We start from the raw sequence: 19,510 nt of genomic DNA on the forward strand, positions 1-19,510 counted from the left end.
TATTACAGAAATCCCTCAGGCAAAGATTAGCATCTCCAGTCACTAATGCTGGAGAGGAGAGGGGTGGCTGGCTGGATGTCCAGTCATGGGGAGGACACAATGTTTGGTTTTCTTCTGAGTGTTACCTCAGTCTTCTCTGAGCACCAGGGTAGACAGAGGAGCAGTGCTAACCTAGCTGTTGATCAGAGGCAGAGCATGTCTTTAATGGCAGCCAAGGGTTGAATCACACGTCCGTAGCAGATTGTACAGCTCATCTGTCATGCCTGCCAGTTACTGCAATTAAACTCAGCTGTCACCTCTAATTATAACCAGTCAGTTAGAGTAACAGCTCGGAGCCAATTATTGATTTGATTGACAGATTTCATTCTTAAGATTGGGAAAGTCTGAGATTGCCGTGCCTATGGCAAATACTCACACTTGGGATGTGTCCTGAGCAAACATTTGGCTTTGGTGGTTCTTGCTAACAGCTTGCTGTGCATTATTGCTACTACTGAGGGTGACAGCTAACAGGAGGTAAAGATGGTGGGGGGTGGAAGTCAATGAATATATAATAACTCACCAAAGACGTATCATATCAACAGATACTTGGAAAATGCACTTATTTACTCTCTTGTCTGAAAAATAAATATGAATTCACAGGCCACAGGCGGTTACGTGAGCCTAGCACAAAGACTGGAAATTGGGGGGGGGTAGCTTTGCTCTGTTGATTTCACTAATAAATAAATATATCTCCTTTATCTAATCTGTACAAAAACTTAAATATAAATATCACATTGTGGTGTTATGGAGTCACTGTGAAGTAGTCAGGCAACATCAGAGACTCCAGGAAGTTACTGTTTCTTACAGATTATGTTAGTTGCTAAGTGTCATACAACATGTCCATGAGGCCTTTATTTCAACCAGGTGATTATCTTCTGTCTTTAGTTGCAGTATATTTAGTATATTGATGTAAGGATACTGTTATACAGCCTGGGCTGTTATATTAGTTCTGGCTTTTGTCTGAGGACAGAAAGTAATGTGGTCTTATCTGTTAATGCATAACAAGCTCTACAACAAAAAGTACACACCATATACAACACAGTATATTCAGTGAAGGTTCTACTGAAAAACCAGGCAAACTTGATGTAAGTCAAGGAACTAGCTGTCAACATTTTAACTATAGTTGATATATATATATATATATATATGTCCTTGCTGCCATGGCCAGTTGAATGATGCCAGAACATTAACACAGACATGAATTTCCTGTCTATTAGATAATGGCTTGGACTCAGGATGTTTGCGTTATTTTCTGGAAGTGGTCAACATTTACTGCAGGACTCAAAGTGAAGGACACATCTGGAACATGTATGGATCTGTCATATGAGCCAGACTGTACAGATATGATCTCAGCCAAAGCTGGGAGTAAATAAAAAAACAACACACAAAGATGCTGGGACACTCACATTGACATAATGCACCAGGTTCTCCTGCTCGTTGACTTTGTAGGTTTTTATGTTGTATTCTCTGGCCAATCGGAGGATGCGGTTCTGAGTCGGTCCAATGTAAGCCCCGCCCAGATCAACCCACTTTGTCTCCTTATTCTGAAACAAAAAAAACCCCAAAACAAAAACTAAATGCATTGCATCACAGATGCCTAGCAGATGAATTGTATTCATGAACTACATAAATATTTTTAGTCCATATGTTATCATCCATAAGCACAGTGTTAATTTTCACTGTTATGCAGATGACACCCAACTCTACATAGGTGTTAATCTTTTGTTTCTGGACTGAATCTGACATTTACAACATTAGTACAACATAACTGCAACAGCAAACTCATTTGGTGGGAAAAGTAATCAATGCTGCATATGCTCCCCTCTGATAGCAGTAGTGTTGGCTCTCCTGGTCTTACCCGCACAGTGAAGGTGCGACCACCGACACGATCCCTGGCCTCCAACACTACAGGGCTCAGTCCTTGGGCTTTCAACAACTTGGCGGCACTTAACCCTGCAGACAGACATAGAAACAGGGAGATGAGCAAGGTGACATATTTTAGTCTTAATTCCCTCTGTAGTGGCACATAAGGGTGGGGGAGGACTATCAAACTTTATGACAGAATGGCTTAGTGCTACACCTTCTTGAAAACATTCATCATGTCTTTATGAGGCCCTCTTGATTGGGTAACTTCTGGACATGTTAGATGTTTAAACTGGATTTCTGAATACAAGCAAATGACAACACAAACAAACAAATTCTTTACTGCTAGTCAGGTGCCTGTTTGAATTGTGTTCATTTATGTTTTTTTTTTAACAGTATAGCTTTTTGTGCACTTGTCTCTTTTGAGAAAGGATTAAATGAAGGATTAAGTATTTGCCTTTCGAATGACTTGGCTGGATATTGAGAGGGCTATGGGAAAGATGGGAGAGTAGGGGGAGGGGCAAATCTTTGCAGGCACCAGAGGGAGAGAAACACTTCCACAACAAATCACAGGCCAGCTGACCTGCTGATCATGTGAGGGAAAACAGAGAGTAGAGCTTGACTTTCACATGCATATACTGACTGACTGAACAACCAGAGAATCTATCGCAGCAAAACAGCTTTTCACACAATGACCTCAGGCAATCCCTCTCATAACTTTAATTCAATAAGACATAACATAAATGCACTTAGGCATGCACACACACATGTAGAGGATTAGTGTGCAGCATATGGCTCAGTGGTACTGGACTATATCAGTGCAGCAGATGTTCAAAAGCACAGAAACCACATAAACAAAGAGAATGATTTATAGAACATATAAGAGATAAATGCTTACTTGCAAGATATCACTCACTGCTAATATGACACATCACATGGCCCCAAGTATGTGGATATGAAACATAACACTGGGATATGGGATTGTTAAGTGTCTTATTTCAAACCCATGGGTGTTAGACTGCAGCTACAACAGCGTCCACTCTTCTATGGAAGTTTTCCACAAAGTCTCAGGAACCTGGCTGCAAAGATTTGATCCCACTAAGCCACAAGAGCACAAGTGAGGTCCAACACTGATATTGGACGATGGCTTGACACTTGGAGAAACAACAAAGGATCTGTTTTTCCCATTTCAAAATTTTCTTGGTTAGTGACACATTATTTCATGGATCCCACATTTTCCAGCAAGTTTCCTAGAAGTCGTCCCCCAACAGTTAGCTGGTATTTAGCTGTAAATTACTGCAATATTTCCAAGATATGCCTATGCATGTTGGCACTATGATAAGAGAAATGGAGACAGTGTTAGTTGATACAGTTAGTATCAAGTTTATAGGTTAAAAAAAACTAAGAAATTATCTAATAGGTCCTAGGTCTAGTAGAAAAATTCGAAATTCTTAATTAGATAGAAACTGAGTCACTTTATTTTACAGGTGTAGTATTAGGCAAGGCACTCTGAAAGTCCTTTCAGGGAACAACCATGTTTTGGTCTTTTGGTCTTTGATTCATCTGATCAGGTCTGTAATTTTCAGAGAATTAGCGACACTCAGTATTCAACAAGAAATGCTTCTATAACCCATGAGCTTTGGCCACTGTTGCTGTCGAGAAGAAGCCGGGCACAGGTGAGAACCACAGCAGTAATGAATTCAACACATTGTTGTTGCAGTTAAGAACAAAACACAGCACCATAACTGAATTCATCCTAAACTGATCTAAAGTCTGAAAGTAACAGTGATTCACTCTGCAGACTGTGTACTCTTTAGCTCCTGCAGCCAGCAGAAGAGACATCAGATGGTTCTTACCTGAATGCACCTTGGCAGCCATGGTTCTTCAAAGAACCAGATATTTTCCAACAATATTCTGGACCGATGATTCAATCCAGAGTTTCATGCTGATCCAAGCCATAGACATGCTCCAACTGTCAGTCACCTAACACTGGGTATGGGGAAAATGAATGCACTGCTTATTTCTACAATCTGGGGCTCGCACATTAGCGCCTTCTTTTGTGACTGTTTTATTCCCAAAGGTGTTTGATGAGGTTGAAGTCATATCTCTGTGCAGGTCAGTCAAGTTCTGAGAGAACCATTTACTGGCTTGTGGGCATTATCATGTTGGAACAGGAAAGTGTGTGTGTTGTTTGAGATTATCATTGTATGCTGTAGCAGTGAAACAAGGGCCCTAACCTAAGCCACAAAACAGTCCCAGACCACATAAAAGTATATGAGTGCCCATATTCTTCTGGCCATCTAGTCTTTTAGGCCTGCATCTTAGCCAAGATTAATAAATGCTGAGCACAAGAGCAGGAGGCACAGTGGCTTGTAATAGACAGCACAGCGCGAAGCAGCTCAGAGCCACTCCCTCAGCAGGCACACACATCTGTGCAAATGTTTATCTGGCCTTCGCCCTGAATTCCCTTCTTGCTTTCCCATCTTCACCCTCTTACTGCCTCCATCCAAACCCTGCTAAGCCCCGTTAAGGCCAGCAGGGTTTATATTAGCTTAAACATAGTTTGTCCTGCATTACCCAACTTCAGTCTTCCCTCCCTGTACAAATACTCCCAGCCTGCCAGGCTTTGGAGAAAGCATTAGTCCTAACCAGGAGGCTCACAAATCTTCCCCTGTTAAATTGATGCTATTACCTGCGCTCAGCTCAAAAGGTCAGTCTCTGTCTTCGAAAACAAAGAGCATCTGATTGCATCACTTGTTTATGCCTCCAGCAATCACTGCTAAGAAGTAGCCTCCTGTTCGGATATTGCTTTGATCAGAAAACTTGTTTGGATTAATGAAGCTATTATTTTTTTCTTTGTTTAATAAAAAAGCCTTGCTTGAATATGACCAGTAATAAGTATAAAGCTAAAGCTATCATCACTTCAAAGGATTCAGACTGAGCTTTCCCCTGCTGATTATCTCCATTCCCCCATCCTGAAACAAAGAAGAGAAATGAACTGTGCTGCAGGAAAAATCAACACTCTTAGACTGTTCCTGAACTGAACTTCAGCTGAGAGGAGAGACAGCGAAGCAGATTGAAATTCAACTCATGCAGCAGGGAGGCAGAAAGACCATAAGGCCGAAAAACCTGAGATTATGTGCATGGACTCAGGAAATGTTGTCATGGAAATATGGAAATATGTGCATGTATTTATATGCTTCATGTATTTATCTGTTCTTCCCTTGGGTCTGTATACAGAGAGATTTATATGCTGGGCAAACATCTGCAGTCCTGCTTGTGTCTCGGGATGTTTCTCTTGCTGCTACATTCTGCAGCAGCTCAAACAGTAACTGCACACCACACACAACCATTACACAACCATTAACAACAACATTTCCCAGGTGCAGCACGCATATCTGCAGTGTTTAAAACATCAAGAGCCATTTACCAGGTTGAGATAGTGCAGATACAGGTTCACCAAATTTGAAACTGATGTCACTGACAGTTTTCACTCGATTTAATCAATCCTCAAAGACATCTGTCTCTAAAGGAATTTCAGTAACTGGGTGCAAAATCCACTCCTCCATCTTTGTAAAAACATATTTATCTGAAGCCAGTATGAGGCTCCAGCAGTCTGAGTTAAACAAGTCAAGTGGGTATCTTCTGTGGTCACAATCTTTCCAGTCCTAGATTCCTCGACCAAAACCCGAAAGTGCTCTACAGAGACTGCTGAAGCCTAACTTCACTTGAAATTAACTTTGAAATATACATGTATTTTTGCACAGAACAAGAGCTGTGGATTTCGAGCCCCATAACTTTCACCGACAGTCTTTGTAAAGGATCTTTTAAAGGCCATTATGAAAAGGAGGAATGACTACAGTAGGCAAAAACCTGTTTCACTGGTCATAATAAGCACCTGACTGGTAATGATGAACCTATCCTTTAAATAACTCCAAGTTTTTCTACTCTACCCCCAGCCATGAGAAATATAAATATGCCCAAGGGGCTCACACATGGAGGAAAAAGGTCAGCCAGTCTTTGGTGGAAACCATGAAGAACTTGAAGAGAGAGAACAGAAATTTCTCCTCCTCCTCCTCCTGTCCTCACTCTGAGACAGATTTCCTAAGCTGTTAGAGGCTTTCTGCACCTAAAGACATGCTTGATATTTATCAAACAGACGCAGCTGCCTCGAAGCGCAGTCTTCCTGTCATCTGAGGCACAGCTGGTGTGCATTCAGAGCTCTGTCTCCTTCCTTTGTGCATATGTATTTAAGGAGGGATCAGACAAGAGAAGGGAGGAGATATGGTAAGTGAGGTTGATTGTACTGGACATCTATGGGTCATGCAGTGTGCATGGGACGAAATGATCAGCCTGTTAAAAAGCAGGTGCAAATGTGCGCAGGTATATCAACTGTGAAGTTGTCGTGAGGAACTGAACTGACCTGTGTTGCATGAAAATCTCAATGACAAGACCAAAAATTAAAGTGTGCAGGGAGGCAGAAAGAAACAGAGACATTTTATTTTATGGCACTGGTCAGAGAACAGACAGAGAGCTGAGGCTGATTGTGTCCTCATTAAACATGAAGTTCACTGGGCTGCTAATAATGCACCTTTTGAGTCTGTCCATCTCTTCCTCATTTCCATAGAGGTGTGTTTAATCATTTCTTACTGCAATCATTTGACAAGCCTGTCTGTAAGTAAAGATTACCAATGCTTAATAAACAATAGATCCCTAAACATGTTTTCTTGGGTGGAGCTGACTTAAATGTTGTAAATGTTGCACCTTCATTAATGAGTATTTCTACTACACTATCAGTACTTTTTGATTCTTTTTCTGAGCTTGATGATCGTAGACACATCCCACCCTGCTCCTTTTGAGTCAGACTCTGTTGTTTGTTGCTGCTTCAGATACAGTATCTGAAGCTAAACAGACACAGAGACTGTGTTGTTCGGTGCTATAATGTAAGTAAATCTGTGCCTCTGATTGTCCTTCTACTACAGTTGTATTCGTCCTCCCATCTCTCTGCTTACACTTCATCTCTTTTCCTCTCTTCTTTATTTCTCTCTCCTGATTCCCCACCACTGCTCCTCTCCTCTCCACCACCTTGGGGCTCTGGTTGACCTAATTGTCTGGTCCTTCTGAGATGTTTGAAAGGAGAAAAATAAAAGCAACTCTGTATACTTTAGCTTTTATTGCCAATAGTCTTGATGCACAGTCTTCAAAACCACTGATATTTATGTGTTTGACCTGAAGGTACTCGACAATCTGGAGTCAGTAAAAACAGGAAAAGCTTCTCTGCAGATTTAATCAGAACTTTCTTTAAAAAAATGTCAAGAGAGGGACCTGCAAACCTGACTGACGTTTAACTATCAAACAGGACCTGCATGACCTGTAGTGGTCCTACTGAGACTGTGACATGAATATGAATACATATTTAACTGTATTGTTTTTGACGTTTAAATGTCTTGCTTTGACATATATTGTGAAAATAACCATGTAGTGTTATTATCACTGACTATTCACCCCCGTCCCTGACCTACTTAACCCTCACACTGCCCTTTCATGTCACAGCGACTGTCCGAAAATGTCCTTATAATGATGGTTTCAAGCCAAAATTTGTCCACACAACCACAGAAAGATGTATGCACACACACAGACACACACACACACACACACTCCTTTTCATCCTCTGCCCTCTGTGCTGCAAAAAGAGAGAGACAGACACAGTTTCCTTGACAACAGTAATTGTTAAGATGGAGCCACTTGGCAGGAACAAACTGCATTTGTATAGTGTGTGTGTGTGTGTGTGTGTGCCACATTTGACTGTATAATTCAGCATGAACACACACCGAAACACACCGATCTCCCAGAGTCTCAGATGCACTGCTCCACCAAACACCACACACACACACACACACACTTTGAAAGCATCCACTACCTCATACTAGGTATAAAAAAGCGACCAACACTTCCCTCATTATCATTATTATTTCAGTCAGTGGTGGCATGGACCTTGGACTTATTGGCTTCTATGACTCTGCCATATTAACATATAAAAGAAGTCAAGTAAGGAATCAGTATCATGCCAGACACCAGTCAGTGTCAGGAGGTGGAATATGTTTTCAGATTTATCCTCATTAGTGCTGAATGCTTGTACATGTTCGGTTTCTTCTCGTCCACCTGATTATTTCACAAATAACGAAATAAAATAATGAGGCTGACAAAGATGCTCCTCTCAGGACTGATATGAATCCTGCTGCACCCTATTAGCTGTGTGACCATCTGCCAAGCTAAGCTAATAGATTTGTGATCCTGACCACATAACATCCTGTTTGCTATGTCCTGTTAGGGCAGGCAGTGCCATCATGCCTGGAGACTCTCAAGGTTCCTGTTGGAACAAACCCCCCCGGTGGTTAGGGTTAGGGTGAGGTTAGGTTCAGGTTAATGTGAGGTGAGACACATTTCGACTACACCTGGTTCTAACTGACCAGTCCGAAGCCTTGAGATGACTGCATGGAATTAGTGACCTGAGTGAGCGAGTAAAGCTTTTCACACAGGATAAAACAGGTACAGTCAGAATCGATTAGGAATCAATGCAGAGGACTTTACTGCTTTAACCACATTAAATTCTACATTTTCATGCAGATTTAAACACATCTATTATCTGAGGAGCATTTGATTAAATGTGCTTTAATTATAACTCTGTTATTTCCGTGTATTTGCTGAAAGGATCTAGTTTGCTCTTGTTGATAAAATCACTGAGGTACCAGCTTCAGGAACAGATGTGGTTCTGAATCGTCTGGCCTCAGCAGAGAAAGTCTCAAAGTGTCTGTATAAAACCCCTTCCCCTCCTCCCACCTGTGCACCATGCATGCTGCACTTGGGACCAAACATACAGACAGGCAAAACAAATTCAGGAAATGGTCAGAGCGCTGCTTGCTTTGGTTGTTATAATCTGACTGGAGGCAGCTCTCTCCCCTGCTTGGTCTCTCAGCTGTCTGTTCTCTCTCCCTCACCAGAACAACTTGTTAGCTTTAACATCCAAATAACAATGAGCGAACCAAGTGATTCACCAAAAGCTTCAGAATAACATTTCCATGATCACTGTTGCCTCTTATTAGCGCTGCCTTTGCCTGTTAGCCTCTAGCCATTTCTGACTTTATCTCTCTTTGCTGCCTGGTTCCCTCTGTTTTCCCTCCGTCTGGCTCTCACCTCATTCCGCCTCTGGTTTACCACCTGTCACTCGTCTTTTCACTCCCAACTGCTCTTGCCATCTTTTGTCCCCCAGTGTTTCCCAGTTGTGACGGTCTACACCACATTAGCAGGCCTCAGTGACGGCAGATGATGGCAAGATGCATCATCAGTTCAGAATCTATCACCGGTGTCTGTATTTACATCATGTACATATGTGGACACCTGCAGAGTACGTTCATGGGTGAGGTACAGTTTGACAATTAGAGAAATACGCTTACGTGCTTTCTGTGTCTGTGTTGTTGATATGAAGCTACAGGGGAGAGAAAATTAAACTAAACAGTTTCAATCTTCTGTGCCTATGTTACAGCTTTGTTTACATTTGCTATTATCTTGTTTTTCAGTGTATAATTACAGGTATATGTAGCTGCAGTAATGCTAATGCTAATGCTATAGGCAGGTGAGTATGTAAGGTTTTCACGAGAAGGTTGGAATCACAGAAGAATTATATTTCTCGTCTAACTCTTGGCGAGAAAGCCAACAAATGAATTAAAAAAAAATTACATTTTTCTTTCCTATATAAGATAAGGGAACTGTTCAGGACAACAGTTTTATTAATATGTGATGCAAATGATTAATTACTGAAAAAAAACAACAACATTGTCTTGGGTCCGTTGTTTCTCACATTTTCACATGATGGATGTGTTTTTAAATTAAAGTCTTCAGAGTCACTCTATGCTCCCCACATTTAATAAAACACAAACATTTCACAACAAACCGTTTGACGACTCCCTCGCTCTGTCTTCTCTAAAGATTCTGCATGATGCCAAGCTGCTAAACACTGTCAGTGTGTGACATTTCATTTTCTTTGAAAACTTACTCTGCTGTGTGTGTGTGTGTGTGTGTGTGTGTGTGTCTGCGCCTTAGTAATGTGTCCTCTTCACAGGAACACAAACAAAAAATTCAATAGCAGCTGAGTGACACGTGAGCCACTTGAATCAGGGACCTATAAGGCTCCATATTGATCTGAGGGGGGTGGGGGGACATTTAGAAGACACAGCAGCAATCACATTTTCTCTGTCTCATGTTCTCGGCACGGAGACACTGATTGGCTGTTTACGTTCAACAAAATGAGGATTGGTATTGACAAGCAGTTACATGATAGCTTGAAATTCAGCACAGACAGATGTGAGAAAGAGCAGACAGGAGATTCACACGCTGTCGTACAATGAGCCAGCTTACCTTGAAGTGAATACTGTATGAAGGCAAAAACTGCTGTATTTACCAGATACAGTGTTAGCTTGTTTGTATCAAGTACCCAAATGTGGAGGTTGTGTGCCAGACTATTTCTCAGCTGGGACCAGGAAACAGTCTGGCACACAACCACTATAAATCAGGTAAACTCATTCTTACACTTCAGTGTTTGCAAAGACTAAAAAACAAGATATGATGTGTAAAGCAGTGAGCTTTAGAGGTGTTGGTAGGCAGATAGGTTACAGCTTGACAGAGCCAGGCTAGCTGTTCCCCCCTGTTTCTGGTCTTGCTTGTCCTAAGCTAAATTATCTTCATATTTACTGTACAGACACGAGAGCAGTATCAGTCTTCTTTTTTTTAATTGCTAAAGCAAGACAAAACACAACATTTGATTTAATGTGGACAGATATAACCTTTAAAGTGAGACAAGCTGCAACTCACAGTGATTTTCACTACTCACTGATCTAAAGAGCTGTTTTTTTTTTTTTAAATTAACCAACATGTTTTACAATCACATTCTTCTAAAGCTCAAAGTTACGTATCAAAGCACTTGTTTTCTCCAGCCAGCACATCCTCATATCTGAGAAGCTGGAGCCAGAGAGTGTTTGGCTTTTTTACATGAAAAAGGACAAATCAATTATAAAAATGGTTGATTGATTAGGTTGATATGCTGCAGAGATTCATGTTCAGATGTTAGGGAGAGGATATGGGGCATCAGGTGAATGAGACTGATGTAAACCTTCAAAAAGGAAGGCATGTATGAAAATAAAAATAGCAATAAATAAGTGTTGTCAGTACTCATTAATATACTTTAGAGGGGTCTTGGCAGGAAGAGGGTGGGGTGGTGTCACCAGAATCTGCAAAGTGACTTTACCTTCATACAAACAATAAATACAGCTGACGCAAAGACGAAGCAGTCTGCCTGTCAAACACTGAAGAGAAAAGGAGAATAGGTACACCTGCCTCAAATCCCTCGCTTAGTAACATCACAGGTAGAAACAAGGACTTTTCCAGTTGTGCAAACATTCCATCAGCTACATGTGCTTTTCTCACTAATCAGTGTCATTATTTATAAAAGGAACATGGCTGAGATTACAGCTGCACATTTCTCATGGCTTTACCTGCCACACACAAGACAAACACAGAGGCGCAGGCACGCAGAAAATGACATATGGAAACACACATGAGCTGTCCATCTAATGATTATATCTGGCAGCTCAGCCAACAGGTTCTCTTGTTTGCACAGCTGGACAGAGAAAGTGGTGTTCTAGGATTGCAGGCCATGTTGATAGAAATTAGATCGGCTGTCGGAGAAGGTAAGGGTTCACACTACCTTAGGAACATTTGGATATGATGTGAAGACCGACAGTTTATCATGCAGCCTCAACATGAGTCATTGACAGGTAGTATGGGACTGACCAGAGAGCAGAGTGTTACGTCATAAAACTGAAAACTGGAAAGTCCTGCAGCTTTTAAGACTATCAGAAGGAAGTCGAGAAAGATGTGAGGAGTTACGTTACGCTCAGGATTCAAGAGGCGACAGTGTCGTCAGTGACAACAGGGACAGTCGGGGTTTCTCTGGACATTACAGCTCTCATTACAGTGGCAGGCACTAATGCCCTTTGGGAGAGCTGTTGTCCTTGGCTGTCACCCAGCTCTCTAAATACCAGCACTCTTTTACAAGAACAATGGAGCACATCGGGCACACTGGTACTAAGACATAAACACAGAAACACACACTTCAGTGTTGTTTTCAGTCAGGGACCTTGCAGAGACATCCATTCCCTGCAGGTTTTACTCTTACCTGACCCACAAATACCACTCCCTGCTTTACTCTCACCTTCATCTAACCTTACCTGTAAGCATGAGCCCAAGTCTTGATATGCATCTATAAAGCTAATATTGATATGTCATCTGTTATGTCAATAAGTTGATATGGTGACACTGTTGGCAAATATTGGCTTATTTATGGGTCCAGCAATTACAGAGCAACATGGATGTTCATGTGTAGTGGTGTTGATGAATCTAAGTCCAGTGTTCCTCTCTTTCAGCTCTGTGTTTGGTCTCCACCACCTCCTGAGGGAAATCTCTGGCTCTTTAGCTGCTGAATGCTGCCACTGTGTTCACCAGCTGCTCTCTGACTCGGTCTACTGTTTGCTGCTGAGTGTGTAGTGGACAGTTTTTTAGAGCTTTTTTCTGACAACAGCTGCCTGCTATGGCCGAAAATGTCACCATGAGAGTGGTGAGAGTGAACCAGAACAGTAAAACAATGAGCTGTAAAACACAATAAAGCTCTATAAAGCTGAAAGGACCTGTAGGCTCAGGTTAGTCTCTGTAGGTTCATCACTACAAGCAAAATAAACCAAAAACTCCTATTATGTATCAGGTAACATAAGAACTTTTACATTTACATTTAAGTATAGCTAAACCAAACAAGTAAACCCACAAAATAAACACCTAAAATAGCCTGAGCACAGACATAGAGCACCAGATCAACCCTGTCTCTGTGTGAAGTCCTTTTTTACTATATACACATTGCTGAATAAACAGAATTAAAGGGAAGCAGACACCAGCAGTGCAGACTGCACGTCATAGCTCCCACACATATTGTTTCTATGCGAGCCCACACCGGTGCTGTCTTACTTGACAAGCCTCATCATGGGTTGGCGCGTCATCATATGCCACTGACCTGATCCCCGGTGTTAATGTGCAGAAACTCTACAGAACAGCAGCAGCCTTCCACTGCAGCTCCAAGACTTCAAATGATGCAAACGCTGCATGATGTGGTCAAATCTATCAGTTATGATAGTAGCTGCTGAGATCTGGGAACACCGCAATATCACTAGAGGTAGTTCAGACAGAGCAACACGAGCTGTTTAGTGATGGACGAGTGTCAACAATTATAGCCAAACTTGGAGGAAAAAATAAGGTTGGTTGTCTAGTATTTGGACTTGTATTCATGTTGCCATGTTTGATGATCTTTAATAGAGAGCTGAAGTCCTGATGTCATTTGCCCTCTAGCCTCTGATCCACCAGCTTCTCAGTACAATCTCTCATTCTGCATTTCTGTCATCGGTCTTTCTTAAAAATGAGGCTTGTTCCTGGAGTTTATTTTCCATATTCTGAGACAAATCAGCTCCAATACTGCAGTCACTACAAGAAACTGAAACCTTCCAGGAGTTTGTCAGCACAGAAAAAAACTACAGCTCCCAGGAAAAAAAACACACTCTGTCTCGGTTTCCATGTCCACTCTGCAACACTCTCCTTTAAAGTCATTTTTAAAATGTTCTAGTTAGAATCTCTGCTGATCTAAAACCTACAGCGTTCAATCCTCTCTGCCCTGCTGTTATTAATGAGATGTCTCAACTAATGTGACATATAGCATGTCTAGCACTTATGGATAATGGCGTTAATTAAAGGCCACTAAAAACATTATTGAATAAACAACATTATCAGATATAAATCTGTGTAAGTCCATAGTCCTTATCTAAACACATCAAACAAACGTGATCCTGCTTTCAGTAATTTAGCAAAGCAGACACAGAAAACGTCCTCAAGAGAACTGACCTGTAATTTCTATTGAGTATGCTGTAATTTTATAGTCATTTAACTAACTGTCGACTTATCTGTGTAAAGCTCTGAGAGGACGAGGAATCCAGCAGAGTTTATAGGCCTATGGCTCTGCAAGTGCTGCCAAGTTCTCTAAATCATCCAGTGCACGGTTTATTGTGGATAACTGCATTGACCTGAGCAGTGATTTTTAGTGAGCTCAGGAGCAGTGAGTCTGGTGAACCACTTACTTTTCACTCTGTAAGTTTCAGCATTTCCATCCTCTCTCTGTTTTCACAGCCACCTCAAGTTCCCCATTTACTGTCCTGACAAATACTCATTTCCCTTTCTCCCTTCTCCAGTTCTCAGACAGTCTGATCTTTCTGTCTCATTCCTCAGTTCTCTCTCCCAGTTTGCCTCATCACGTTTCCCACATTCACAGCTGCTGAGACAAAACAAGAGGAAGTGGTTCCCTCCTTCTCTTCCCTATTATTTCTGTTTTCCGCTCCTCTGTCTCTCCACCCCCTTCCCCCTCCTCCTCTTCTCCCCCTCCCGCTTCCTCGGCATCCTCTGTGCTTCTGGTTTGATAACAGGCTGTCACAAGTGTTTAATGTTTTCTCAGAAAAAGTGCTGTCTGCCCCCTGGAGGGGCGCAGTCCTGCTGGTGGGTGGCTCGCAGGCACAAAAAATGACAATTGCATTTGCAGGCGAAAGGACAAACACACATCTCAGGAGAGAGGGTGAGAGAGAGACGCAGTGCAGAGAGGGAAGAAAGGAGCACCCCCTCTCCCCCTAGTTTCATCTGGCCCTTGATTGGACAGTGATTGTTATATGTGGACCTCATTGCAAGCCAGTAAAGGGCAGCAGTATAAACAAATGGTGTAATTACAAGACCCTAATGTGACACAAGGGAGGAGAGGCAGGATGGGGGGGGGGGTTGCTGTCTGCCAGTGTTATTACATTAACTTTTTTCTGAAGCATTTGTTTTTCAGTTTGACTGGTATTTGAACTGACACTGACCTAAATTCTTCACTGTCTAACAGACAGACGGACGTGCAGGCAGGCGAACAGTCGATTGAGCTGTCAGTCTAACAGAGAGAGGATGAAGGACGGAAGGTGGTCGGGGGGGGGGGGGGGGCAGACAGAGGTGCCATCACTGTCAGGCCAAACACCATCAGTCAACACAACAAGCTGACAAGGCATTTAAATCCTCCTGCTGTACTTTGCACCTAAAAGTCTGACTGCTCATCTGCAGAAGTGTCATAGTGGTTTATATAGTATGTGGCTGCAGAAACACACACACACACGTGAGCCAGGAACAGTAGTGATTCACATTAGTCATACGACAAGACGTTTCAATCAAAATCTCCAGTTCTGTCCTCTCATCATTCTGCTCCCACCAGGAGACTGTACATTGTTTACTGCAACATGAAATGCTGCTCGGCTCAGTCTAATGGCAGTGACAGTGATCATGGCTGACCGTCTGGGGTGTAGGCCTGGGAAAGGCAAAACAGAAGCCACAAAAATAAAATACATTGCTGTTCCTGGGAATATTCTCACTGGAGGAGGAACTGACACACCCCCTTCTTCACCGGAAATAAAGCGTTACCTAACAAGACAGTCTGCTTTCAAGGAAGCTGCAGAACCTTTGGTATTTCCACGAGAGACCAGAAGGCACATGTCCATTTCCCTGCAAGGGCTTACTCTGTCTTCCTGTGTGTTACCATTGTTATTATTGATATTACTGTTATCATGCAGCCATGCTAATAATTAGTAATTAACACGCAACAATGCAAATGTGTGTGTGTGAATCAGCGCTGCGGGGGAGCAGGAGCAGCAGTGTTTGCAAACCTTCCAACATGCAGATCAGCTGCTGACAGGGGAACAGATTTCACTGAACCTGGAGGCGGATTCATCCTCAGCATCACACCTCGTCTCTGATTGGCTCACACACAAAATAAAAACAAGCAGGCAACTTTTATGACAAGCTGACAATCGTATTTAAAAGGAGACCCCCAACTCTCTCTCTCTCTCTCTCTCTCTCTATCTTCTATCTATCTCTCTATCTCACACACACACCTTCCTCTTATGTAATACAAAGTATGCTCCGGCTGATTAGCTGTTACTTAACAGGCGCTGCTGTGGAGATACAGCGGTGGACAGGGAAGGAGCCAGAGCCTCACGGAAGAGACGTGAACACGGAGAAACTGGATGGCACACCTTGAAGCAGAAAAACCCGCCTTCTACCAAATACACCTCTGCTCTCACTCTCAGCAGACTGCAGGAACAGCTCCGGACAACACTTCTGGGCAACAACACACGACAGGTTTTTGTGCAACAGTTGTCTAGTCTCCTCACACCAGGCGCATCAGACCGCTACAGGCGGAGCGGCGGTTTGGTTTCAGCCAATTTATCTTCAGCGTTTGTCTCCATCAGTCCCTGCAGAGCACAATAAAGTTTCCTGATGCTGCACCCACCTGATATGCCTCCGCCGATCACGATAACATCATAGGTGTTGCTGGGTGCAGTCATGGTGCTGTGTTGCGTGTCTCTCCCCGGCTCTGCCGTGTCCGCTCGCCGCTGAACGCAGGGCGCTCGGAGGAGCGCATCTGTATTAAAAGCTCCGGCCAGGCCCCCTCCCTGCAGACTCCGCCCACCGATAGTAGAGCAGCGCACTGCCTTGTGGACAGAGAGGATTATTGGACCCTGTGTGTTTTACAGGAAGCACTCAACAGTTGAGGACTTCGCTCCTGATCGTCTGAACCAAGGTCTTCTCTTATCAGTTGAACTGTTATTGGCTGCGTGTATCAAAGCAAGCTAACTTTGATCCACTGCTGTAAATCATTTCATTCTAATAGAACACTTTTCTCTCTATCAAGAAAATCAGTTTAAACATCTGCACACAGCTCTCCTGCCTCAGAGCTCTGCTCCCAATAACCAGGAGCTGCTACAGTATTAGAAGAACACTAAGACTGCATGTTTGATGCCAGAACAACAATGACAGAATGTTCTCTGGCCTGTGAGTTACAGCCAAAGTCTCACATCCCACTTCAACTCAAATATCAGTCACTGCAGTCTGGTAAACTGAAGCTGTCGTCTGATAGAAGTGGAAGTTTGAAGCTGAATTCATTTGACCTATTTTCCACTCAGTTACTGGCCTTTACAGCCTGCAGATAATAACTCAAAGGCTTTGAACTTGACTGACATGTTGTTTTACAGTGTAATATCCTCCTAGGTACTTGCAGGCCTGTTCTTTGGTTTCTGTCGCCCTCTTGTGGTTGGTTGGTTCCAAGTAGCCAGGAGCTGATCTTTGCACATGCTGTATGGTGTGCACACAGCTTGGTCATGAGCTGCTGATATCATGCTGGTTGAAGCATATCAGCAAAGCAGTGAGACGTTTGAGCATCTGCTGGAACAGAGATACTGTGCTCCTGCTCTCACAGACCAAAGAGTCCCAAAGATAACGTTCTGCATGTCTGTACATTTCACAATTTGTTTCTAAACTGGAGTTAAACTGAGAAATAAAACAGAGCCTCAGGTGCAGAGTTGAACCTGTAGAGGGTCTATACAATCTGCCTGCTGCTGGCTCAGTTGATTTATCACCCAAACACTTGTTTTATTCTTTGGCTCTCTGTAAAATGATCTGTCTGATGTAATTATTGACTCAGTTTGTTACAGCAGAGCTTCTCTAAATCTCAGCTGATCAGGAGCTATAGAAGGTGTGCTATAATCATATTTGCAAATATTATTTCCAATGCAGATTTTCAGGTGGGTTGACACTAAATTAAGGGCCCTCTAGTGGGTTAACCTGACCATGATTGATTGTGGTTAATCCTAATCCTCATTTGATCTAATTTATGGAATAAGCTACTAAAGTCCCACGCTAGCATATCCCCGTCCTTACAGGGACTAGGACAGTGTGGAAGAGACTGGAGAAGATGGGGGGAGTTACAGTAACAGTGTACAGCCTTTACATACACTGAGTTACCAGACAACACCTGTACAGTCTAATGTAATCCAATACAACAGCCCTGGAATAAATCCCAGACAGCATTTTAAACATTGGTGAGTAGAGATGATAATGTTATAGAAACACAGTGGAAACATAGATCTGTATTTCTCATTTATTCCAGTCAGACTTTTTCTCCAGCTCCATGTGCAGTTAACCTGCATGTCTTTGGACTGTGGGAGGAAGCTGGAGTACTCAGAGACAACCCAGGGCTCGAACCTGGAACCATTCTTACTGTGAGGCGACAGTGCTAATCACTGCACCACCTGAACTATGAAAAGACACCATTTATATTTTTGTCAAGGGGCCAGGTGTTCCTGTTCATGGGCCAGACTTGGTCCACAGGCCACAGTTTGACTTTCACTGACGCCATTTTTAAAATCATGTCTGTGTAAAACCAGCCTCCAGCTGTCAGTGCATCACCAACCTCCTGACAGACAGGAAGCAGCAGGTGAGGCTGAGGAAAATCACATCTAACACCTGCACAGTCGGCGCTGACACTCCCTCCCCTCCCATGTGTGGGATGTGTGTTCTCCTCACTGCTCTTCTTTCTGGTGCAGCTACCACAACAACCTGGAGCTGAGGAGTGGACTTAGGAGGAAGCCCCAAACACTGCCCCCACCCTGTGACCATATTCAGCAGGTCTCTGGGTTCCAGAGTCTCCCAGGACCTGACATGGGTATCCAACATCAGCCCAGCAGAAGTTGAACTTCCTGTGCCAGTTCAGGAAGTTCAGCCTGCCTCATCAGTCTGTTCTCTGCACGTCCACTGCCATCCGGTTTGGCTCAGCCACCAAACAAGACCAGAACAGTCAACAGCAGACAGTCAGGACAGCAGGAAAGATCATCGGTGCCAAACTGCCCACCATCCAGGCCTTGTCCACCTCCAGAGTCAGGAAGTACCCCTGCAGACCCCTGGACACCACCTGTTCCAACTCCTGCCTCTGCTGGGCACTACAGAGCACCGTACACCAAAACAAACCAAACACAACAACTGTTTCCTCCCACCTGCCGTCACTCTGATGACCAGTTAGTCATGTGATCAGGAGCAACACCTGTTCAAGGACTGTAATACTAAAACATCCACTCACCTCTAAATAACATTTCTATTAGTTTGATAATCACATTGTGCAACAACATGTGTATATCATCCATCACTTGCCACATATAAACACAAGCAGGCTGTATACAGTACATAGAGGTGTATACATGCACATATAGTGGACAGAACCACCTACTGTTTGTATATACAGTAGATGTACCTTATTACATTGCCCACTGATCTGAAACAGATTCCTCATATGAACAAACATACTTGGCCAGTAAAGTGGATTCTGATTTTACATTAATGATGTGATGGAGTAAGAAGTGATGAGATACAGAGGATCAGCTCAAACCAGCAACTGTCACGTTATGTTGTAGATGGTTACATATGAATGTGGTTTCAGTTACACCTCATATTTCCTCTTGTTGAAGATTTTAATATCAGCCACCATAATGAACACTGTACATCTCAACAAAACAAGCTCAGCCTTGTCTTGATATGTTGTTGCACAAAAATGTAAATGAAAATAAATCAAACATTTCCTCATGTACAGTTAACCTCTTTGTAAAGCACCATTATT

At 42.8% G+C, this 19,510-nt stretch overlaps 1 protein-coding gene across 1 annotated transcript in view; it reads right to left on the minus strand.

The window, feature by feature from the left end:
• The window catches only part of mao (monoamine oxidase), a 37,365-nt gene that overhangs the window by 17,527 nt on the left and 328 nt on the right, over positions 1 to 19,510 (minus strand). The window contains exons 2-4 of the mRNA XM_018697333.2: positions 16,355 to 16,556; positions 1,898 to 1,992; positions 1,446 to 1,583 (exon numbers count right to left, since the gene is read on the minus strand). Of these exons, the coding sequence (XP_018552849.1) occupies positions 1,446 to 1,583; positions 1,898 to 1,992; positions 16,355 to 16,409 (288 nt within the window). The 5' untranslated portion in view covers positions 16,410 to 16,556. The remainder of the gene's footprint in view (positions 1 to 1,445; positions 1,584 to 1,897; positions 1,993 to 16,354; positions 16,557 to 19,510) is intronic.

Source organism: Lates calcarifer, linkage group LG1 (assembly GCF_001640805.2).
Source record: "Lates calcarifer isolate ASB-BC8 linkage group LG1, TLL_Latcal_v3, whole genome shotgun sequence".
Lineage (NCBI taxonomy): Eukaryota > Metazoa > Chordata > Actinopteri > Centropomidae > Lates > Lates calcarifer.